Genomic DNA, 22,108 nt, shown 5'->3' on the forward strand with positions numbered 1-22,108 from the left:
GAGATCTCGTCAGGAGAGTAGACAGAAGGACTGTATTCTGAGTGTCTGTCCAAAAGGGACACAGCTCTTCAGCTGGAGGGTGGCCACCATCATCCTTGAGCTGAACTGGACCAGCCACTAGGACATGACAGAGGAAGTCACCCCCTCAAGAACATGACACCTCACAAAGGTCCGGCCCTTTCTCACGGAAGGACAACAGCTTGGGCTCTACTTCTGAACTTGAGCCGGTGGTAACCTCTGACCCGAGGGAGAGCACCCTCACAGAGTGTCCCCGGTGCAAGAGCAGGGTCTGCTGTTCCAGCAAGGTCCCTCAGGGAGGCCGAGGGCAAGACCCCTCACCTGTCCTCGGCCACCACCTGTGCCTCGTTAAGATGAGCTCATACTGGAGGGTGGCCCTTAACCCGATGCAGCTGTGTCTTTATCAACACGGGGTTTGGCTCAGACACTCAGGAGCTCAGGCAGCAGGAGAGGCGGACGAATGGGTCCATTTCACAGTTCATGGGAGGCGTTTTGTGTGTTTTTTAATAATAAAAGTTTTAATTTTAAAAATTCAGTGAGGTAACTGGTTAACAACAAAGTCTAGTCTCTTTCTATTAACATACATCTGACCCTCTTTACCCAACCACCCTGTCCCTTCTACTCCCTTCCCCTCTGGTACCCACCATTTTGTCGTCTGTATTTAGGGATCTGTTTTGTTCATTTGTTATTTGCAACAACATGGGTGGGTCCTGAGGCTGCTATGCTAAGTGGAATAAATCAGGTGGAAAAGGACAAAACCCGCCTAATTTCACTCACTGGAGTGCTTTGTGCAAAATGAAAAGAGGGGCAGAGGGTGGCAGTGACTGGGCCAGACCCTTGCTGCTCGGTGAGGATGGTGGGGGCTGGAGGGGGGAGGGCGGGGTGCAGCGCAGAACACGGGCCGAGGGCCAAGTCTCTGAGGCAGGTTTGCTGGTGACAGCAGTTAACTCTCACCCGGACCTGAGAGGGATCAGATAGCGCAGGTTTAGCTGATGATGACATGCTGGTTTAAAGAAACAAGTCAGGAACTTAAGGATGTATTTCCCTGAACTGTTCAAACTAGCCTGAGGCTACTAGGTGTACCGGTTAATAATACAGATTTTTTTTCAATAGAAGGAGTTACACATCTGTTGATATATATGCGATTTGATATGTATGCAATGTTGTATTGACAGCAAGCTTCAAAACTTCATATGTCAAATTTTCTGAAGGTGTTAACATCAGATATTTTACGCTTAAAAATGTTGAATTTCATGCCAAAAGAAGCATTTGCGGGAAGTTTTAATTCATTATTTTGAAGAAAAGTGCTGCTGAAAGTTAGTGTATACTTCGGGAAGCTTATGGTGAACATGCTGCATCTCAAGATACTTGTGAACGCTGGTTTAAACGCTTTAAAAGTGATGATTTTGATGTGAAAGACAACGTCCAGGTCAACCGAAAAAGTTTGAAGACCAACTATTACAAGCATTATTGGATGAAGATGCGTGTCAAACTCAAAAACAACTTGAAGATTAAACGTTGCTCAGCAAACAATTTCTGGTCGTTTACAAGCAATGGGAAAGATTTTAAAGGAAGGAAAATGGGTGCCACATCAACTGAATGAAAGACACATGGAAAACCAAAAAGTCATCAGTAAAATGTTGTTTCAACGGCATGAAAGAAAATCTTTTTTGCATCGAATTGTGACTGGCAATGAAAAGTGGATTTATTCTGAGAATCCCAAATGCACAAAATCATGGGTTGATCCAGGTCAACCAACATCGACTGCAAGGCCAAATCGCTTCGGAAAGAAACAATGCTCTGCACTTGGTGGGATCAGGAGGTGTATTATGAGCTTCTAAAACCAGGTGAAACCATTAATACTGATCGCTACCAACAGCAAATAATCAATTTGAACCACACTTTGATCATGAAACGACCAGAATGGGCCAGAAGACACGGCAAAGTAATTTTGCTTCATGATGATGCACCATCACACACTTCAAAAGCAGTTAAAGACACCTTAAAAGATCTTGCCTGGGAAATATTAACCCACCCACTGTATTCACCAGACCTTGCTCCTTCAGATGACCACTTGTTCTGATCGATGGCACTCGAACTTTCTGAGCAGCACTTCAAAACGTCCGAAGAAGTGGAAAATTGGGTCTCTGAATGGTTGCCTCAAAACAAGAAAAGTTCTATTGGGACGGTATCCACATTACCTGAAAGAGGGGGGAAATGTGTAGCTAGCAATGGACATTACTTTGAATAAAGCACTTCAGATGTTTCTCTTGAAATTACCGTGTTTTCTTTGATTACAAAATCCGCATTATTAACCGGTACGCCTAGTACGCAGTGGTAGCGTCCTCCTGGAGGTCCAGCTTCTGGAGACAACCTCGAATGGGAACGGGAACTCAGGGACACGGTCCACAGCTTGCAGGGAGGGAGCTGAAGACCCTCACAGCGCTGGTTACCCCTGCCACACATTTGCCTCTTTACAAAGCACAGCGCCCTCTTGTGGGACCTTGTTAAATACCATGTGTTTTCAATTGAGCAGCCCAAGGAGGGACCCAGCCCCAAGTCTGCACCCAGGGTTGGAGAGAGCTTACTTGTTCTCACGTTGGAAGAATTGTTCTCACGTTAACCAGAGGTTAACGCTTTTGTTTGGTTTATTTTGTATATTGTTATTGATTTCAGAGAGGAAGGGAGAGGGAGAGAGAGAAACATCAATGATGAGAGAGAATCATTGATTGGTTGCTTCCTGCACGCCCCAAACTGGGGATCAAGCCCCCAACCCAGGCATATGCTCTGACTGGAAATCTGAACTGTGACCTCCTGGTTCATAGGTCAACGCTCAACCACGGAGCCACGTCAGCTGGGCTTTTTGTACAGATTTATCTAGTCAGGCCAGGGTTTTGTTTCATTAATCCTCTGACAGAAGCATGGAGGACAAAAGCAATAGAGAGCTCTTGGGGTGATGGCCCAGCCCTAAATGTCTCCCTTCTAGTAGGAAAGCCCAAAGCCCCACCCCAGCTTTTCAGGATCAGCAGGCGGTACCTTGGAGCTAAGTTAGCTCCACGCGACATCACACCACCCCACTTCATGGCTGAGTGGACTAGGAGCGGAGCCTTGATCCAACCTGGGACCGCTTCTGGGAACTGGGAAGTGAGGGGCCACTCCCGGTGAGAACTGGAGGTGACGGAGGTGAGGTGAGTGTAAGGAAGTAGAGGTGGAGGGGATCTATTCCAGGGACACTTTGCAGGTGGTCCTTAGTGTGGCTTATCTAAGCTGTTTACAAACTCCGGGGAAGGACCCAGGAGAGAGACTAAGATTCCTAGAGGGGGAAGGACCCTGTCCTTCCAGGACATGGACTAGTCCAGACAGGAGCTGCCCGAGGGAGCTCACCCGCCATGCTTCCTGCTGCTCCTGGCAGAGTCCTTTGCCCAACACTCTTAAACAACAGGAAGGAGGAGGTCAAACCAACAGGAAGCCCGCACATGAGAACGTGAGGGTTGCAAGTGAGCAAGTAGGTTTAAGTTCAGAACTCCTGTCCCATCCCTCCTTTCTCTTCGTTCCTCCCCGAAGCTGCTGAGAGCAGGAGCCGCACAGGCCTCTGGTATATCCCCATTTAAGGAAGAGGAAACAGGGCTGAGGCTATGCATGCTCAGGGCGAGGTGGATTCCCATAGAGCCGTGGTCGGCAAACTGCGGCTCGCAAGCCACATGCGGCTCTTTGGCCCCTTGAGTGTGGCTCTTCCACAAAATACCGTGGCCTGGGCAAGTCTATTTTGAAGAAGTGGTGTTAGAAGTTTAAAAAATTTGGCTCTCAAAAGAAATTTCAATTGTTGTACTGTTAATATTTGGCTCTGTTGACTGAGTTTGCCGACCACTGCCATAGAGCTGCGTCCCCAGCCCTCATTTCACTGCAAAGCATCAGCAGAATTGACCAGAACCCACCTCCCTCTGCAAGGGGAGGCTGTAAGGCCGTCTACACACCTAAAACCAATCCTAAGGGTTTCGTCCACGTTATCCAGTCTGAAACCCCTTTACCCAAGGCCAGCCTCCGACTTCAAGGAAGAGCTGTTTCAGCTGTTGCCTGAACAGTATGTTTTGAAGCCACACTAACTTACGCTTTGGAATTTAATGCAAATTCAGGCGATGCTCTTGTTGGTCATTCCCTCAAGGACACATATCAGCAAAGTCATTCAGCTCACTGGGTGGGCCCTTCGCTAAGTGTTGAAAAACACGTGGTCCCTGTTCCCATTGCTGTTTCCCAGGCGGTGGACAGGGAGGCTGATCAATCCAGCAGGCCTAGGAGCGCATGTGGAACAAATACTACTTGAGAATTCAATTGAAGAGACTGGCTTTCAACACTCCCACCAAGATGCAGGGAGGCAGTTGGTTATAGAAGTGTACAGGCTTACACGGGCAGGTCAGGGTTTTGTTTTAACAAAAGCATGGAGGATAGAAGACGTAGAGAAGTGCCTGTGCTAACATGTAGAGCAGTGAATCGCTGGGATAGAGACCTTTCAGGGTCCACACTGAAGTCTGAGGGCACCCTCTGTTAGGGACCTATATATATAAAAGGCTAATATGGGAAGTGTCCCCTCGGGAGTTTGATTGGCAGCTTGAAGGCCCTGATCGGCTCTGATCACCAGCCAGGCCTAGGGACCCTACCTGTGCATGAATTTCATGCACTGGGCCTCTAGTTCTATTATAATGAAGGTGCATGTGGCGAGTAGGAAAACCCAAGAAAAAAAAGTGCTGGAACCACAGTCAGGCAGCACAGCTGACGCCAGTCAGGTGTTACTGAGCCCTTACAGCTGAGAGATCACCCAGCAGAGGAACCAGGGAATAACCCCTGCCCTCTCCTTTCAACCCCAGCAGCTGCCTGCCAACCTTGTTTGCAGACATACTTATTTTTATCACCATCATCCCAATCCTACCCCGAGCTTCTTAAGCCCCAGACCAACATATAACTTACACAGAGCCTAGCATGCGCCCAGGGGTTTGGTTTAGAGTCTCATTTTGAACAGCGTTAAGTCCAACAAGGCTTTGCACACCTGCATACAGGTTACCAGCTTGCAAGAGCTGGGGGGGTGGTGCCTTAGTTTTACATCCCAGTCGGTCTGGCCATCACATAAATGCTCTAGGGGTGAACTTCAGTTGTCACACCTGCTCTTAACCCCAGTCCCATTAAGGCCTGGTCATTAAAACCCCGTTTCTCAGAACAGTCACAGCCCCACTTGTTTTTCATTTCTGCTTTCAAAATCACACCGCTTTGCACAAAGTCAACATTTCTAGGGTCCCTTTAGTTCACAAAACTGCCTTCACAACCCATTGCTTTTTGATTGAAGGTTGCATTTGGGGTGCTGGGTCATCCATGGGAGCCAACTACCATGTGCCAGGAATAGACGTACTCCAGACAGAAGCCAGGGAAGGGAGTATCAGAAGTGTTTAAGGGCTGGAAGGTTGCCATTTAAAAATTAGGTAGTCAGGGTAGGTGACGTTCACCAAGAAACTGTTGACACTTAAGCCTAAGTAATTTTGGACAAAATTCCAGGTAGAGAACAAATGTCAGAGGCCCTGGGACGCCAAGGTCACCTTGCAAGAGAAAAGCAGGCAGGGAGGGTACAGCTGAGGGTAGAGGGCTGGTGTAGGTGAGAATCCCCGAGACCTCTCAAAGGGCCAGGTAGGCCATCTCAAGGACTTTAAGGTTCTCCTTTGAGGTTTGGGAGTTCCTGTAGTTTTTAAACTAAGAGTGAGATTTAATTTTCAATCTAACACACACCCAGGCTGTAATCTGGAAAACAGACTGAGATTGGGGGGGGTGGGGGGGGGCGGGAAAGAGACAGGAGCACAAGCCAAGAAATCAAATTGGACACGCCTGCAATGAATAACCCAGCAATAGCCGAGGGAGGCCAGGAATGATTAACCTGGATACATTTTGAAACGTAATTTCCCGTCAGATTAGAAAGTCAAGGAATTAAGCCCAAGCTAGAAAACAGTTAAGTAGAGAGAGAGGTACTTTTATATGCTCTCACATTTACCCTGTCCCCCACCTCCGAGAGATATAGGACCCCCTCACCCACCCCAAGGCGAGGCTCCAAGGAACACACCTCAGAGCCCTTGATTTTCCCCTATGGAGCCACTGCCTCGATCTTATAAGATGAAATCCCCCTTTTCCTTCCGCTTTCTCGATGAGGAAATAAACCCTGGGCTTCTTAGAACCGACACCCTTCCCCCCAGCCCCCACCTCTTGCTTTTCTTGGCTTCTTAGCTTTCTAAAATAAACTTTTGAGAAAAGTTCCTTCTGCCAGCAGCCCTTTTCGGGGGAGGGCGACTCCCAATGACTCACGCTTTTTTTAGAAAAAGAGAAAGAAAGAAAGAAAGAAAGAAAGCACTATGTTTGCAAACCCCCCAGCGGGCGCCTCACAGCTTCTGCAAACACAAGGCGCCCACAGGGCCGGAAGCTAACGGCTGGGGAACGCCAGCGACACAAACACGGCCATGAAAAAGCCTTCCCGAGCCCCCCCAAAACCACGCGCTGGTGCTTTCGGCGCCCCCAAAGCTCCAGCACAGAACACCCTGGCTTCGCCCCGCAGCTGCAGAGCCCCCGCCCACCCGCTCCCGGGAAAATTCGGACGCAGACTGGCGCCCGCGCCGCTTTTTCAAGGGGCCGCGCGGTGACGTGTTTCCGGGGGCGGGGCGTCAGGGCGGGGCCGGCGCGCGGGTGGGGGGGGGGGAGAGCCGTCCGCGCATGCTCGCGGGGCCGCCGCGCCGAGCCGAGCGCTTGACTATATATGGTCAAAGCTGGGGGCGAGCCGCGCGCGGGGCCGCGCTTCCGGGTTCGGCGCGTCCGCTGCGGCAGCGCGCAGGGCAGGGCGCGAGCGGACCTTGGAGCCGCGGCCTCGGACCGCCCCCTCCGCGTCCGGCACGCCCGGCGCCGCCTTTCGCTCCTTTCCCCGGCTCGGCCTCGGCCAGGTCTGATTCACGGCGCGGGCGGCGGTCCCCGAGGGTCTCGGCGAGCGCGGCGCGGTAACAAGTGGGCGAGGATGCCGTACGAGATCAGTAAGTGCCGGGCCGGGGGCCCCCGGGTGGGCGCCCGCGCTGCCTGCCCCCTCGGCCATCGGCCATCGCGGGGCGTGGGCGGCTCGGCGGGGGTCCACGGGCGCGGGGGAGGGGCGCGGGCGCGGGCCCACGAGCGCCCCGCCGCCCTCGGGGGCGACCCCGGCCCGGGAACCCCCAAAGTTGGAGGTGCGGGCCGGGCCTGTGGAGCCCCCTCGCCCCCGAAGGGGCTGGCGGGGGATCGTGGACCAGGAAGTCGCACGGTCCCCGGCGCTCCTTCCAAGTGGCGGCCGGCCCTCCGGGTGGAGGCAACAGGTGACCGGCTGAGACCGGTCCTGAGCCCCCGCTCGCCTCCCCTCTGCCCTCAGCCGGGCGGGGTGCCCGGGCGGGGCGCCCCTAACGTGCGCCGCTGCGTTTGTGTCTCTGCAGAGAAGGTGTTCGCCAGCCTCCCCCAGGTGGAGAGGGGCGTCTCCAAAATCATCGGCGGCGACCCCAAGGGCAATAATTTCCTTTACACCAATGGGAAGTGCGTCATTCTAAGGAACATCGATGTGAGTACCCCTGCCCCCCGCCAGCCGCCCGTCCCGTCCCCACGCAGCGCAGCTCCGGGGTGGATTCCCCTTCCCCTCCCACCGGTTCCTCTCCGGCCCTGTGGCCTGGGAGGAGGACGCCACGCCCCCTCAGCTCTGGGACCACACCTCAGAAGCCCAGGAAGACTGTTTCAAGTTTATCCAGGCCGGGTTCTCTCTCTCTTCTTGTGGAAACTGAGGCTCAGATTAGTTCAGTCCATAAGCATGAGGGCTCTGGACTTGGGGGATCACAGGCCGATCCCTGCTCCTTGACCTTGGGGAGGGGGGGTTGCTGACTCAGGCCTCCCTGAGCCCCAGTTTCCTCATCGGCCAAGTGGAGATGATGAGATGAGGCTCCCCCCACTTCCCCTGGCTGCCCTGCCCCTGAATGAGAGGAGGCCTCCCTGCAGCCCAGCATGCCTGGCACACACCCAGCGCTTGGTAAATGGCACTTACGTTTAATCACCATTAACACCCAGGGTCTCCCAGTGTCCCTGAGCTGGGCAACTGCACTCCAGCCTCATCGTCCCCCTGCGGATCTGAGCCCCAGGGCAAAATCAGACACCCCTTCATTCCCATGAGTCACTGGCACAGGCTGGCATCCTGTCCCCAGGCTGAGAATGCTTCCAGAGCCAATTCCCAGGGAAATCCTCGCACATTCCTGCTGCTCCTCTGTGATGATTGAAATGACCAGGATGGCACACTGAAATGCTGCTTCTCCCTGACTCCGCTGGGGGGGGGGGGGGGGGGGGGGGAGACCCAGACTGGGGGAGGGAAGCCAGAGGTGCCAATAGGACCATCGGGGTGGGGGGTTCTCCTGAGCTGGGCTTGGGCCTTTTGCACAGTATGCAGGTGGGTGGTTTTGCCTGGCAATGCTCCCCAGGGTGTCAACTTCAATTCACACACATCGTGGTGAGCGATTACGCTCTGTGGGTTGGGATTGTCACTGGTCAGACGTGCTTACCTTCAGGAACCTCACCACCCGCTGAGGGAATGAGGGGCCCTGGGCCTCGGCTTCCTGGTCTGTAAGAGGAGGGGCCTCTCTTGGGTCAGGTGCTGCTGGCTGCCCCCACCTCTGGTGAAGCCAGCCGCTGCTGTTGCTCTGCTGCAAAACGGAGCTCCGCTGGCAGTGTCTGCCCAGGGTTGCTGGGCACCTCGAGCGAGGGGGTGGGTGGTTGTGAATGTGCTTTGAAGGTGCTAACAGCTACTCTGCTAGTCACACGGATTCCTAGAAAGCTGATCTGGTCTCGCTCAGACCGAGGGGAAACATTGCCAAGGGCTTAGATGGTACTGATCCCGAGGTCTCCAGCGTGAGGGCCTCACGTTTGGAGAAAAGTGGAGATGGCCTGAGTAGATACTTGAGGTTTGGCAAACAGACCGTGCACCCCCTGGACTTGCCCCTGACAAGGCAGGCGCATCGTGGCCGTTTGTATTCAGTCCAGATGCAGGCCTCACATGAGGGGTACCTACTGTGTCTGGTACCATGAACGATTCTTACACTGCAGCAACTCCTCCAACCCCAGCATGGGCCCCTCGCTCTGAAGGGTGTCAGGCTCAGTAAGGTGAAGGAGCTGGTTCCAATGGAGAAGCTGGTCACAGCCATGGACAAGCCACGGAGGCGTCCCCTGGCCTGGGAACGCACACTCTCTTCTGACGTCTTCACTTTTTACACTACATCCTCTTGAGGATGCCTTAGCTTTCACTTCCCATCTCTCTGTAAGGTTCTGCAGGACCAGGGCAGCACGGGCTGCTGCTGCTGTGGCTATCCCTGTTTGATTGGTGGGCCATTGGCTGTCCAGTAAAGTGGTACAGTGGTTATTAGGGCAGAATTACTCCTGTGAAAAAAGCCCTCATCCACCTGCACGGACCAGGAGGGAAGGCGGCGGCGGTTAGAGTACAGGCTCGGAGTAGAGAAGAGATGGGAAAGAAGGCGTGGACCAGACCACGGAAGTCTGATTGGCATCTCACCCGTAACACGCCTGAAACCATGTTAGGGTTTCCCATGTGTCCCTCCCCCAGAAAAGCAATGCAGTTCCCCAGCCGTTCAGGCCTCACAATGTGCACTTGACTCCCCCTTCCCTCCCACACCGTATTGAATTCCTCTCGGAACCCTCTGGAGGCTATTCAGAGCAACTTCAGAATCTGACAAGTTTTCAGGGCTTCCTCTGCTGCCCCCCTCATCCAGGCCACGATCTTCTCTCCTGGGGTACAGAAACACAGCCCGGCCTGGGCTCCCTGCCGGCGCCTGGCTCCTCCGGGCTGCTCTCAGCGCCGCACTGGACTGGCTGCCTGAGAGCCAGCGCTCCTGCGCTCTCCCGCCCTGTGGCTGAGAGGCGTGGGAAGAGGCTGGACGGTGAGGCCCTCACACTGCTCCAAAGGCCCTAAGAGCCTGTCCTCAGTGCTCAGTCTCGCAGGGAGAACCATCTCAGGGACGAGTTCAGACTGACAGGGAAGAAGTAGAGGCGCTGTGGGCCACTCGGCACAGGAGGCTCTGAGCGCCTACGGGCTCCGGAAGGCACCTGGAGGGTCCCGCAGTTTCGGGGCCTGGAGAGCCAGTTTGGCTGGAGCACTGGGTGTGAGGGGAACGTGCAGGACAGGTGTGCAGGGCTTTGGTGGTAGATGTCAGGCAGCCCTCCAGAGCCCGGCTGTGGTCCAGAGGGTACAGAAGGTTCTGCAGTAGACGGATTATCCTGTGTCTGAGATTTGAGGCAGGGTGACCAATGAGGAGGCTGCTCACAGATTAATGCATCCCTCAGCAAGTGCTCGTCAGCTTCCTGATGGTTCCCACACACGTTCAGCCCCTGGCTTGCTGAGCCCTGCCCGTGGCCACAGCGCCCAAGATTGAAATCAGTGGTTCTCGGGCAGTTTTGCCCCCACCCCCTGGTGGATATTTGGCAGGGTCTGAGGCATTTTTGTGCTGCGGGTATCTAGTGGGTAGAGTCAAGGGATCTTGCCAAACATCCTACAATGCACAGGCCCTCCCTACAACAAAGACTACTCTGGCCCAAAGTGTCAGCAGTGGCCATTGAAGAACCCTGATAGAGAACATTCTAATGCACTGGGTTAGGCACTTGGAAAGAACAGTGTCCATACCGATTTGGGAACAAGAGGGAAGAACCATCTGTGCTCCAGCAGCAAGGAAGTCTTCTGGAGCAAGGGCATATTTGAGTTGGGTTTTGGAGGATGAGTACGAGTTCTCCAGGAAGATTGAGACGGCAGAGATGGGGAGGATCTAGACGGGATTACGTTTACGCCGAGGTTGGAAGAAGCTTGACTGCGTCCTCTTGGCACCTTAATGGGCTCCTGCAGGGTGGTTTCCTACGTTGCTTACTCTGCTGATGGAGGTGTGGAGAGTGCATCAAAGCCCTTTGAGATAAAAGGACAGGTTGCAGCCACTTGCTTTAGGCCAGTGGAGAGCTGTCGTATTTCTGGCTGTGTTGCGGAAGTTGACTGCCTGGGAATGGTTGGAGATGCTCACTCAAATCCCCATCCAGTCCCAGCCCTTGGAAAATGCCCTTCCCCGCCACCCAGCTGCCCCACGCCCTTCCCCATGCAGGGCCTTCTTACAGATGGCGTGCGTGAAGTGCAGAGGGCCCTTTTACCCGCAAGGTCTCACTGGTGGAGTCTGCCGGCTTCATGGTGGGGCAGCCCTTAGGAAGACCTGGATTTCACGCTTTGGTTACTGGCTTGTGGCGGCTTCTTCCGCTTTCCAGAGCCTCACCCAGAAAAGGGCCGTCCCTCCACCATAGCCTGATGTGAGTGTCACACACTCAGGCCCGTTCTCCGGGAGCACTGGCTGATTCCAGTCCAGCGCAGCCCCGTGCAGCGCCTTCTTAGAACAGTTTCCATATCAGTAAGAATCATCTATAATTAAAAAAAAAGGCATAATATGCTAATTAGACCGACAGCCGAACAACCTTCTGGATGACCTTCCGGACGAAACCGGGGCTGCAAGGGCCATGCCCCTTGCACGTATTTTGTGCATCGGGCCTCTAGTGTTATAGCATTAGTGAGATTTAAAACCCTTTGCACTCGCTTGCTTTTCTCGATTCCTTTATTCTACTGCTAACCGTGTTGAGTCACACTCGACATCCGAGTGCAAAGGGTTAACTGAGCTAATTCACAGGCATCTCTGGAAGGTTGCCTGGGCTGTGACGGTGCATGGTCTGCCTTCGTCTTCACAACCCCCTATTGGGTGACCGCTGTCTTCTTAGAGACAGGCACTGAGGCCCAGGAGGTGTTGGGATTTGAACCAGAGCAGCCGCTCCATTTTCCGTCCTGACTCAAGGCCCAGGGCAGGCAGAGGGATGGGAAGACAGGTGGGGAGATGACAGTCTTGTGTCCAGAGGGTCATGCCCAGGTCATGGCTCAGGCTTGGTTTGCTTCATTGGGAGGCAGGAAGGAGAAGGCTTTCAGGGGTGGGAGGGCAGTGCTCACCAGGTCCCCAGTGCCAGCCCAGACTTGATCCGGGGAGGGAAGGAATCCATTCTTGTTGTCCTTTGAGGTCACGTGGTAGGAGGGGCTTAGCCTCTGGGTTCATGCCTGTGGGTCTAGAATCACAGGTTTGTGTGTAGCTGCTTTGGAGCTGGGTATAGGGCAGTAATTTGAACTTGGCCTTAGTCACCCGTGGACAGAGAGAGGGCCCTGCGGATTGTTAACTCGCAGGTCCAGCTACCCGAAACTGCTCTCAGGAGCTGGAGTGTTTAGAAAGCCAGGACTCTGGGAACTCAGCCCTCCTGGACGCATGCTCACCTTGCCTGGCCAGAGTGGAGGGCGCCCAGGCTTTCCCTAGCTGCTCCCGGGAACCAGCAGCTGCAGGAGCTCAGACACCCCTCGTGAGCTGTGTCGTGTCAGACCGCTTCGGCAGCGGGTGGTCCATCGGCCTTCCCCACCTCTCACAGCCCATGTGGTTCACCGGCCAGGAGCTGAGGGAAAGGCTGCCATGCCCTGTGACCAGGCTGTCACTCAGCCGTACCTGTAAAATGCTCCGGTGACCTCTGTCCCCTAGCTCAGCACCAGACAGAAATGTGAAAGGGGTGCAGGGGTGGCTCAGGACGTGGCGTAGCCGCTCTCCTGGGCAGGGCAGGGCAGAGTTCGCGTGGGGTGCTGCTCCTGGGAAGGCCCCTGCACAGGTTCAAGGCAGGGACAGGCTCTGAGGTGAGCCTGAACCTGCCCTCCAACCGCGTGGTGGAAGCACCCTCACCTTGTTCGTGAGATGGGGTGGACCAGGGGCGGCCCGTGGTCCTGCGTCTCGTCACATTAGTGACTGCTCTGGCAGCCTTCAGCATCGTGGCTCCAGCCCAGGGATTTAGGGAAGTGGCTGAACGTCAGGCCCTGAGCTGGGCCCTGAGTTCAGCAGGGGGAAACCTGTGGGATGTGGGGCGAGGTGTGGGGGCAGGAAGGGGCCTCAGGGTGTCTGAGAAGAGTGGGCTCAGGTCCTGCAGCCCCTGAAGGAGGGATTCTAAGGAGGGAATGAGGTGATCAGAGTTGGGACCCAGAGACCACGGTGGATTGACGGAAGGAAAGATCGGTTTAAAATATATTTTCATGGTTCCAGGGGGAATGGGAAGAAATAGACAGAATCTGGGTCGGGTACAAAGAGGAGGTGGGCTTGGGAGCTGTTAGAAGACTGGGCAGGGCTGCGGAGTGAGGGGCAGGGCTGGGGAGTGAGGGGCAGGGCTGGGGTAGCAAGCTAGGCAACAGCTTCTAGTGGCTCCGTCAGCCTCTGCCCACATCCACGTGGCACCCGCAGAGCCTCTAGTGCCGGGGCTTCTGACTGCGAGAGCACAGGAAGGAAGTCCCAGGGGAGGGTGCCCAGCCTCCGCACCCCTTGGTGGACACTAGAGCCCTGATCTGGAGGTCTCCTGAGGATGGGAGAGGGAGCCTGGCCCCAGCGGAGGGCTCCAGGTGCTCCCAGACTTGGCTTCCCTCCCCCCGACTCATTTTCTGTGGTTCAGAGCTCATCCTCAAATCACTACTCATCCCAAATCCTGTTTTTGTTCCTCCAGACAGCAGGAGATGAGGGGGAGGGAGGCTGCGCCTGGAAGGCTTGAGTGGGCACTGCTGATGTGGAGTGAGCCTGCCCTGCGGCAGGACACGTTGGGGAGGGGGGGGGTGTCATTTCTGCCTCCGGTGGCCAGCTTCCCTGTGCGGAGCAGTGGCCGCTGACTCAGGCAGTCATATTCAGCCTGGTGACTCCTGTGTCCCACTCCCCACCCCCACTGGCCGGTGTTACTTGGAAGAGGGATGTCTCGTCCAGCCCAGGATTCCGGTGCTGAGCCTGCCCGGGACAACCTTGGGAGTTTCACACGCCCTGTGCTCGCAGATGCCCTGCCCATTTAGGGGAAGGAATTCTTAGGACAGAGCCTCCTCCCAGGGGCGATCCTCCCTCCCCAGAGGCCTCTGCAGAGCCCACCCTTTTTAAAGGCGGTGCGGGTGGTGGCCAGGTCTCCAGGCTGTGGGTGCCAGCGTGGGTGGGTAGGTGCCCACCGTGTGGGTGTAAGACCTCGGTCATCCTAGCAGCAGACACCTGAAGGAGGCCCTCGGTGGTGGTGCTGGTGGTGGTGGTGGTGGTGGTGGTGATGGCTGTGCACACAGCTTGGCGGCTTCTTTGTGAGGGAGCCTGTCGGTGTCGGGACGTGAGTGAGGGCTGACAGGCGTGAGTGAGGGCTGCTCTGGCAGGAGCGGGTTGGAATAGGCAGACATCTAATGGAGACCAGGCATCTTAGTTTCGTTGAGGGGTGATTTAGATGCAAGAGACATCCCTCCATTTTAAGTATGTACAACTTGAGTTCCGTCAACTATACATAGTGATCGCCCCCAGAATCCATAATCATAACATGGAACATTCCAGTCATTCTACTAAGCCCCTTCTGCCCCGTGCAGTCAGTCGGCTCCCTCCGCCCCCAGCCCCTAGCAGGGACCGGTCTGCTTCCTGTCGCTTTAGGTTTCCTTTTCTAGGATTTCCCAGAAAGCAGTCCTGGTTGTGTTTGGGGTGCATCCTCGCAGTTGGGAGAGGTGGTAGCTGTTCCTCTTGATGGCCGATCAGTTCGTTTCTCCGGGAGACCTTTGAGGGCTTTCTAGTTTCCACCTCTGACTTCATGCACAGACTTTTTGTGGACGTGTGCGTCTCTTTCTCTTGGAAGTGGATTGCTGGGTTTTTGTTGGTGAGTCTATGTTTAGCTAGAAGTAACCAGCCAGGCTATTTTAAATTCCCACCAGCTATAATTCCAGTGCTCCCCTCCCCCGCCCCCTCATGCTTGCTAACATCTTTTAACTTTATTGGTTCTAGTGGGCACATAGTAGTATCTCATTGTGGTTTTGATTTGCATTTCCCAACGGACTAGTGTGATGCTGAGCGCCTTTTCGTTTGCTTTTCTGCCATTCATGATATTCTTATTGGATACCTGATGTCTTCTAATTTCATTAGCAAATGTTTATTCCAAGGCTAATTAACTTATGAGCCACATATATCAAGTGCCTATTTCATCACATAATAATAAGTATTAAGTCTTAGGGGCAGACATGGGATCTGAGGGAGGGCTCTCAGAGTTCCTTTCCTTCAGAAAGCATTGATTGAGTACCAGCTGTTTGCTGACTGCTGTGATGGCTAAAGAGATAAATGCACGTGGACGTGAGGGACCGTTGTGCATGTCATAGCTGCCTCCGGACATATGGAATACTTGGGAAGCACAGAAGAGAGGGCAGGCCATCACAGGAGGCTTCATGGAGGAGGCGGCTCTTCAATTAGGTCTGATGCATAAGAGTGTTAGCAGCCAGGGAGAAATGTTGCTGGTCAAGGGAACAGCAGTTACAGAGACTTGGGGCTGCCAAGATTGGTGGAAGGTGGCCAGTGGTTGATGGGGCTAGAATTTAGGGTGTTCTTCTCTGGCCTCTGGTTGGGTGGGGTGGGGTGTGTAGGGATCCTGTGGCCAGGAGGCTGAGCAGAATGCAGGCCTCTGATCTTGCAAAGAGATGAGGGAAGGGAGATTACCAGGTGGTCGGAGCAGGTGGGGGGACAGTTGGGGGCGGGGGGCCAAGTTAGTAGCACCTGCAGCAGCTGCTTCTGGATGGAACCTGTGTCCACAGCCTGGTCTGTGGGAAGCTGCCTCTTTTCAAAGAGCACGTGGTTCATAGAAAGCTGACAGCGGGTGTCAGGGACTCAGTGACCGAGTCTTTATTCCTCCTGAAAGCAAGCACAGCTGTGGGGACAAATTGGGAGCATCTCAGCGTGGTCCAGGTTTGCTGAGGCCTGGATGTGTGTGTGTGTGTGTGTGTGTGTGTGTGTGTGTGTGTGTTGGGAGTCGCGGGGGGGATCTACTTTCAGTAAATCATATGTTAAGACCTCATGTTGAGTAGTCCAGCTGCTCCTAGTCCCAGGTGCTGGCCATCTTCTTGCTGCAGAGCCCAGCCAGCCTTCACTCTGTGCTACTCAGGGGGTGGGAATCTGCATTTCCCACCCGAGGGCTTTGACAGGAGAGCCTCCAGCCATGTGCCCCGCTCTGTTCTCCTTCCTCAAAGCCAGAGGCCCTGTTTGGGTCCTGCCCTGCGTGGCAGACGGGGCAGGGCTGGCTCTGAGCAGGCGGGACCAGAAGAATGCAGCTGCAGCCTGCATAAATAGGGGGTAATTAGGATCCGATTTTTAAAAATGAAACTTCTATTTCATGTGCATATTTCACAGATGCACAGGCGAGAACACTACCTTTACTTCCATAACCATAGACAAAAGAGAGGTAAAATGACCTAGAATTCTGTCACCCAGAGAGAGGCAGGCAGTGGGTGTGTACACTTGTGGGATTTTCTTTGTGGTGCTTTTGACTTCCTAGTAAGTTTTGTGGGTGTGTCATTTCCCCCCACATCCATCCATTGGGAGAGCGGAAAGTAGTTTGACTGCTTCTACCTGCCTCATGTTCACTCGGGTCTCCTCCCTGCAGAACCCAGCCCTTGCTGACATCTACACGGAGCATGCCCATCAGGTGGTGGTGGCCAAGTACGCGCCCAGCGGATTCTACATCGCCTCTGGAGGTACCTGTGTGCGTGTGGCTGGTGGTGGCCCTGGGGCCAGGCTGGGCTCCTGCCTTGGAAGGTGGCGGGGAGGGTGTGGAGGAATGCGGGGTGGTAGGGGGGACCCATGTGATCAGTTTCTGGGGGCTGACAAGAAAAGTAGAAGCCACTGAAGAGCCCACTCCACTGCTTTCTAGCTTGCAGCCTGCCGGCTGGTTCCAGCCTCCGAGGTCAGCAGCAATGCTTTTGTGAGGCTGGCCAGGGCCTTTGCGGTGGCTGCATCGTGATCACTGGAGCCTGCGTGCGTGTGTGTGGTGTGTGTGTGTGTGTGTGTGTGTGTGTGTGTGTGTTTCTGAACTTAGCTTTGTCTGTGTTCCCTTTCCTCCGGCTCCTTTCCTGGGACCGAGCGCAATGCCGGCCTCTGCCCCCGCCAGAGCTCCTCTCATTCTCTGACCCTTTGCTCTCCAGCTGGGCGCCGGCTCAGGGAGCGGCTGGGCATGCAGATCCGTGCCTTCTCGGGTGCTGTCTTTATTCACCTAACCCTTTGAGGTAGACCTCTTACCAGATGAGAAAGGGAGGCACAGAAATTACAGTGAGTTACCCTGACCCCACACCCCATTCATTCACACACTCAGCAGCTGTTTACTGCCGGCCTGGCCTGTCTCAGGCCCCAGGGAGAGCCAGGTGAAGGAGCTGATGTGGGCCGCCTCCCGTCCCCAGAGAGGGACAGGCAGAACCAAAGTGCTGAAGGAACTGACGGGCGAGTAGGGAAGGGCCAGGATTCAAACACGCTGATGGCTGTTTTGTCTGCACTGCCCTTGCTCTGGGCATGGCAGGCCAGGCATGGCCCTGTCCCTGACGGGACCACCCTCCCTGGCTGCGCAGCCTTCCTGGGCCTTAGTGTTCCCTTCTGTGAACGGGGCTGCTGGTACCCACCAGGCCGGTTGGGAAGGGTCCAGTGTGCAATGTATGTAAAATGCTGGGACAGCTCTTGCGTAGTGGGCACCTGACAGCAGTCTGTCACCGAAACCGGTGCGCACCAGTGCCGGCCGGCCGGGGTTGTATGTGGAGGGCTTGGCCAGGAGTCTGGCATGTACTGGGCTCTGAATGATTTCTGTGTTTTGACCTACTCTTAACTCCATCTGTAAAACTTGCTCTAATTTCTATCCTGTGATTTATTTTAGCCCTGTGAGGTTTTTTATTCTGGCCTAGCTTGCCAGCAACGTGTCTCTTCGTTAAAACCCCAAGATTTGGCCCTGGTACCTTTTAAAAGCATGTCTTCTCAGGAGAGAGATGTGGTTGGAGGGCCCCCACTGCCTGTTTGGCACAGCTTTCCTCCCTGGTGCCTGGAGCCTGGAGCCTGGCTGCTGAATCACTGGCGAGGCCAGGCCTGCCCTGCCCCGCCCCGTGTCCCCAGGCGTGGTGCTCAGACAGTAATCAGTGGCCTCAGATGCTAATGCCGAGTCAGCGAGGACAGTCTACACAAGAGAAGGGTCAGCTGGACACTTTCTTACAAACGCCCTCATTGAATGGAGGACCCAGGGGCTGCCCGCGGGTGCAGGTGCTCTTGGGCGGAGATCACATTTACTCTGCAGCGCGCTGGTCCTCTGCCCAGCTTGGAGACAGGACACGTTTCCTGCAGAGAGGAAAGGAGCGTCCTGGGCTGAATTAAACCGGGTGGGGGTGGGGGTGCAGTGTGGAGGAGGAGGAAGCTGGGGGAGCGCTGTGCTCTGGCTAGCGTTCCTGGTACCTGCTGTGCCTGTGTGGGCCGGGGGGCCAGGGCCTGGAGAAACCTGCCGCTCACTCCCAGATGGGGTGCCAGCCCTCTGCTGGATCCTAGGTTCCTGTAAGTCTGGCTGGTCCCCATTTGCTGAATGTTTGAACCCTCCAGAAGGCCTGTTGTGTGAGGAAGCCCACTCCAGGGCCCAGGCCCCAGCCCTGAACAAGGCGGTCCATGCCTGCCTTCAGGGAGCACAGTGCCACGCGGTGCTCCTCAGTGTGGCGCCATCTTCAGGGCAGCTCCAGTGCCCTCCTGGAGGTGGTGGTCTGTGCCCGTGCTCAGTCCCCGGGCACCCAGGCAGTGATTCCCAGGTGACCTAGGCTGCATGGGGCAGGCTTTCGGGAGTGGGGCCCAGAGCCCAGAGAAGGATGTGAGCGTTGCTCAGGGGAGGGACGTGGAGACCAGGCTGCAGAGCCATGGTGAGCAGAGGATTCGGGGGCAGCCCATACATGGTGGCCGTGTATTTATTGTCTCTCCCCCTTGAGACCCAGGCAGGTGCTTGTCCGCTGTGCTCCCTGGCTAATGTTCTGGTACCTGCTGTGCACTTAGTATGAGGCTTGGCACCCATGGCACTCCGTTGTCCTCTGGTGACCTCACCGGGCTGCCCTCGTCAGACGGAGCCTGGACTCCTGGTCTCCAGCCCGATGTGTTTTTCTGGCTGCAGTTGCTCCTGAAAAGAACTTTATGAGCAAGCAGGGCTGATGGAGGAGGCTGCTGGCCTGGCCGGGGAGGCGGTGGGGAGAGGACTGCATGCTTGGAGTGGAGCCTGGGCTGTGGAGCACAGGCCGGCCACGTGCGGAGCCCAGGGAGGTGGGGGAGCAGGATGCAGCCTGTGCACAGGTGGGTGCCGGGGTCTGTGCTGTGGCTGTGTTCTCCGTGGTCAGCGCAGGCGCTGGACGGCCTGCTGTTTGGGCCCAGAGCGGACCAGGGCCCATGGGAGCCCCTCAGTGAGCGATGTGCCTGAGGCGGCAGTGTGTCTCCTCTCTGTCCCACAGCTGGACCAGATGCCAGATGTTTGCTCCCAAGTGTGGGGCCTCCTGTGGAGCCTTAGCCCACTCACTGACTGGTTGTGACTATCCCCCAACAGGAGTCTGTGGTGTCCCGAGGGCTGGTTTGATGAGACTTTACGCCCGTCCACTTGTTCCTCTTCGGGACAGCCCTCCCCTGGCACTTGCCCCCGTGGTGGCAAGGTTATGGGTGCCTGTGGGCCGCAGAGTCGCACAGGGCAGGGCTGCATGTGGAGTGTGCGGCTCTCTCCCCCAGGGCCCCACCTGGACAGGACAAAAGCTGTCTCACGGAACCGCTGTCCAGTTAGTCAGGTGCTGAAATGTGTCCTGGGAGCACAGCGCCTGCTCACCTGCTGGGAGGGCTTCCCAGACCCCTCCGGGCTGAGGAGTTAAGCCTCCAGAATTCGCATCAAGTCCTCCATTTTTCCTGCGAATGTGGGAATTCAGTGCTCATGAGGGAGGGGCGTGTGGGGGTTGGTGCTTGGAATGTGGTGGTTGGCTCGTGGCAGGGAGGGAGGGGCTGCTACTCTATCACTGATCCGAGGCAGATGCTCCGAGGCCTGGCACCCCGTTCTGTCTGTAGTACCCCTCCTTCCCGCACCACCCTGTGCGTCTCCCATAAGGCTTACTCACACTGCAGCTGAGTCATGGGGTTGGGCTATGCTGTGATGAGTGAGGCTGCTGACTGCCTGAGGTGCAGTGGGGCTTCGAGGGAGTGGGGTCGACAGATCCCCATGGGGGCCACCACGCACGCCTGGCATGCACCGGGCTGCCCAGCTGCGCACTTTGATTCTGTTAGTAACGCAGCGGCCATGTAGGAGAGAGGCAGGTGCCACTGGTATACTCACCTTGTGCACTGGAAGAACTTCCGGTCCCCATGTTGAGGAAGTTAGTTACCGAGGCTCGTGTGCCATTAGGTCCCCTACAAGGAAAGAGATGGTCATAAAGCGAGACTGCGTCTGGTGCCTGGGGTTTGCCACCTGTGTCCCTGGGCTTCCAATTGCCTGTGCAGATCTTGGAATCTGGTGATCACGGAATCTGGTGAGGGTCACACACCCAGCAGCGGGCCCTGTGGAGGCAGCAGGCGCTGGTCAGCGAGTGGCTGGGGATTGGTGACCTACACCACACCCCTCCTCCCAGGCGGGCTTGGCCAACTGCCGGAGGCCTGTGCCCCAGGCTGCACAGCTCTGCAGCCCTGGACCCGTGGTGACCGGGGCTCCCGCCACCCGTTATGTCCGCAGATGTGTCTGGGAAGCTGCGGATCTGGGACACCACGCAGAAGGAGCACCTCCTCAAGTACGAGTACCAGCCTTTCGCTGGGAAGATCAAGGACATTGCTTGGACGGAAGACAGTAAGAGGATCGCCGTGGTCGGGGAAGGAAGGGAGAAGTGAGTCTGGCCTTGGCCCTCCCCTCCATGTCCCCTGATCTTCTTTCCGGGTGTCCCTGGTGGGAGGGGTGCAGTGACTTCAGTGTGCCAGCTGGGACGAGTGTGTGTTCAGTCCCCATAGGTGCTAGGCTCAGCCTCCTCACAGAGGTGTGAGCGGCCCGGGCCACTGGCTCCTTCAGGGTGGGCTTCAGTGACATGGACAGTGGGGGAGCTCCTCGGGGATGTCTTAGGGCCCGGGCACCTCTGCCTGCCTCTGGAGTCCTGGAACTCCGCCATCATCATGCCACCTGCCAGCAGCAGGAAGCAGCAAAGGGAGGAAGTGAACGAGCTGCAGCTCTTACCGAGCAGGATTGGGTCCCTCCCTCCCAGCAGCTGCAAGGGAGACTGACATTTCCCCAGCTGGGCACATCACCCCAGGGCCCCTCACTAAGGAAGACGGGGTGAGTGGACCCTGAGTAGGTGGCCCTCAGTGGCTGCTGCACTCCCAGGTCTAGTGACCAGAGAGGAACCCTGGTTTTCTTATTCCCAGTGCAGTCAGGGTTTCCTCTAGGATACCATGGCTGCCCTCCAGGACTTGAACTTGGCAGGCATATGCCTGTCTCCCTTATTGGGAACCTCTTTTTAATGCGTATTGTGATAGGTATCAATTCTTCCGTAGAGTTTCAGGTCATTCTTTTTTTTAAACGTTTTTATTGATTTGAGTGAGAGAGGCAGGGAGAGGGAGAGGGAGAGAGCGGTAGAAATATCAATGAAAGAGAATCATCGATCAGCTGCCTCCTGCACACCCGTATGCAATTCGGGCATGTGCCCGACCAGGAATTGAACTGGCAACCTTTTGGTGCGTGGGTCGATGCTCGAACAATGAGCCACACCAGCTGGGCTTTCACATCATTCTTGTTGGTCTTAACTATTTCTTTTTCACTAGATTGCAAATAGTAACCAAAACAAGACATTTTCACAGCACGCCAGCCAAAAGCAAGGCATCGTCTCCTCTCGGAGGGGATGGCAGGTGTATTTCGTGTCCTGCCCAGTAAGGAAACTAACCATAAAACCGGTCCCTGGCGGATGCTTTCTTAGGGAGGCTTGCTGGCCCTGGGCCACACAAACACGGACCTCCAGCCCCTTCCGCAGACACGTGGTCTCAATGCTTTCGACAAATACTGCGTAGAGCCAAAACCGCAGTGTCATCAGTGTGTGATTTGGATGAGTGTGTGAAGTACGGTCATGAGCCGGGGCTGAATTGGACACTCAGCTGTCCGTGTCACATCCAGCTTCTCGGGACTGATTCTTTTTCCT

General features: G+C 55.6%; 1 protein-coding gene across 1 annotated transcript in view; it reads left to right on the forward strand.

Annotated features, from left to right (window-relative positions):
* The first annotated feature begins 6,898 nt into the window (after positions 1-6,898).
* Positions 6,899-22,108, forward strand: part of WDR1 (WD repeat domain 1) — a 30,592-nt gene continuing 15,382 nt past the window's right edge. The window contains exons 1-4 of the mRNA XM_054708164.1: positions 6,899-7,067; positions 7,494-7,615; positions 16,567-16,657; positions 20,665-20,812. Of these exons, the coding sequence (XP_054564139.1) occupies positions 7,052-7,067; positions 7,494-7,615; positions 16,567-16,657; positions 20,665-20,812 (377 nt within the window). The 5' untranslated portion in view covers positions 6,899-7,051. The remainder of the gene's footprint in view (positions 7,068-7,493; positions 7,616-16,566; positions 16,658-20,664; positions 20,813-22,108) is intronic.

Source organism: Eptesicus fuscus, chromosome 2 (genome assembly GCF_027574615.1).
Source record: "Eptesicus fuscus isolate TK198812 chromosome 2, DD_ASM_mEF_20220401, whole genome shotgun sequence".
NCBI lineage: Eukaryota > Metazoa > Chordata > Mammalia > Chiroptera > Vespertilionidae > Eptesicus > Eptesicus fuscus.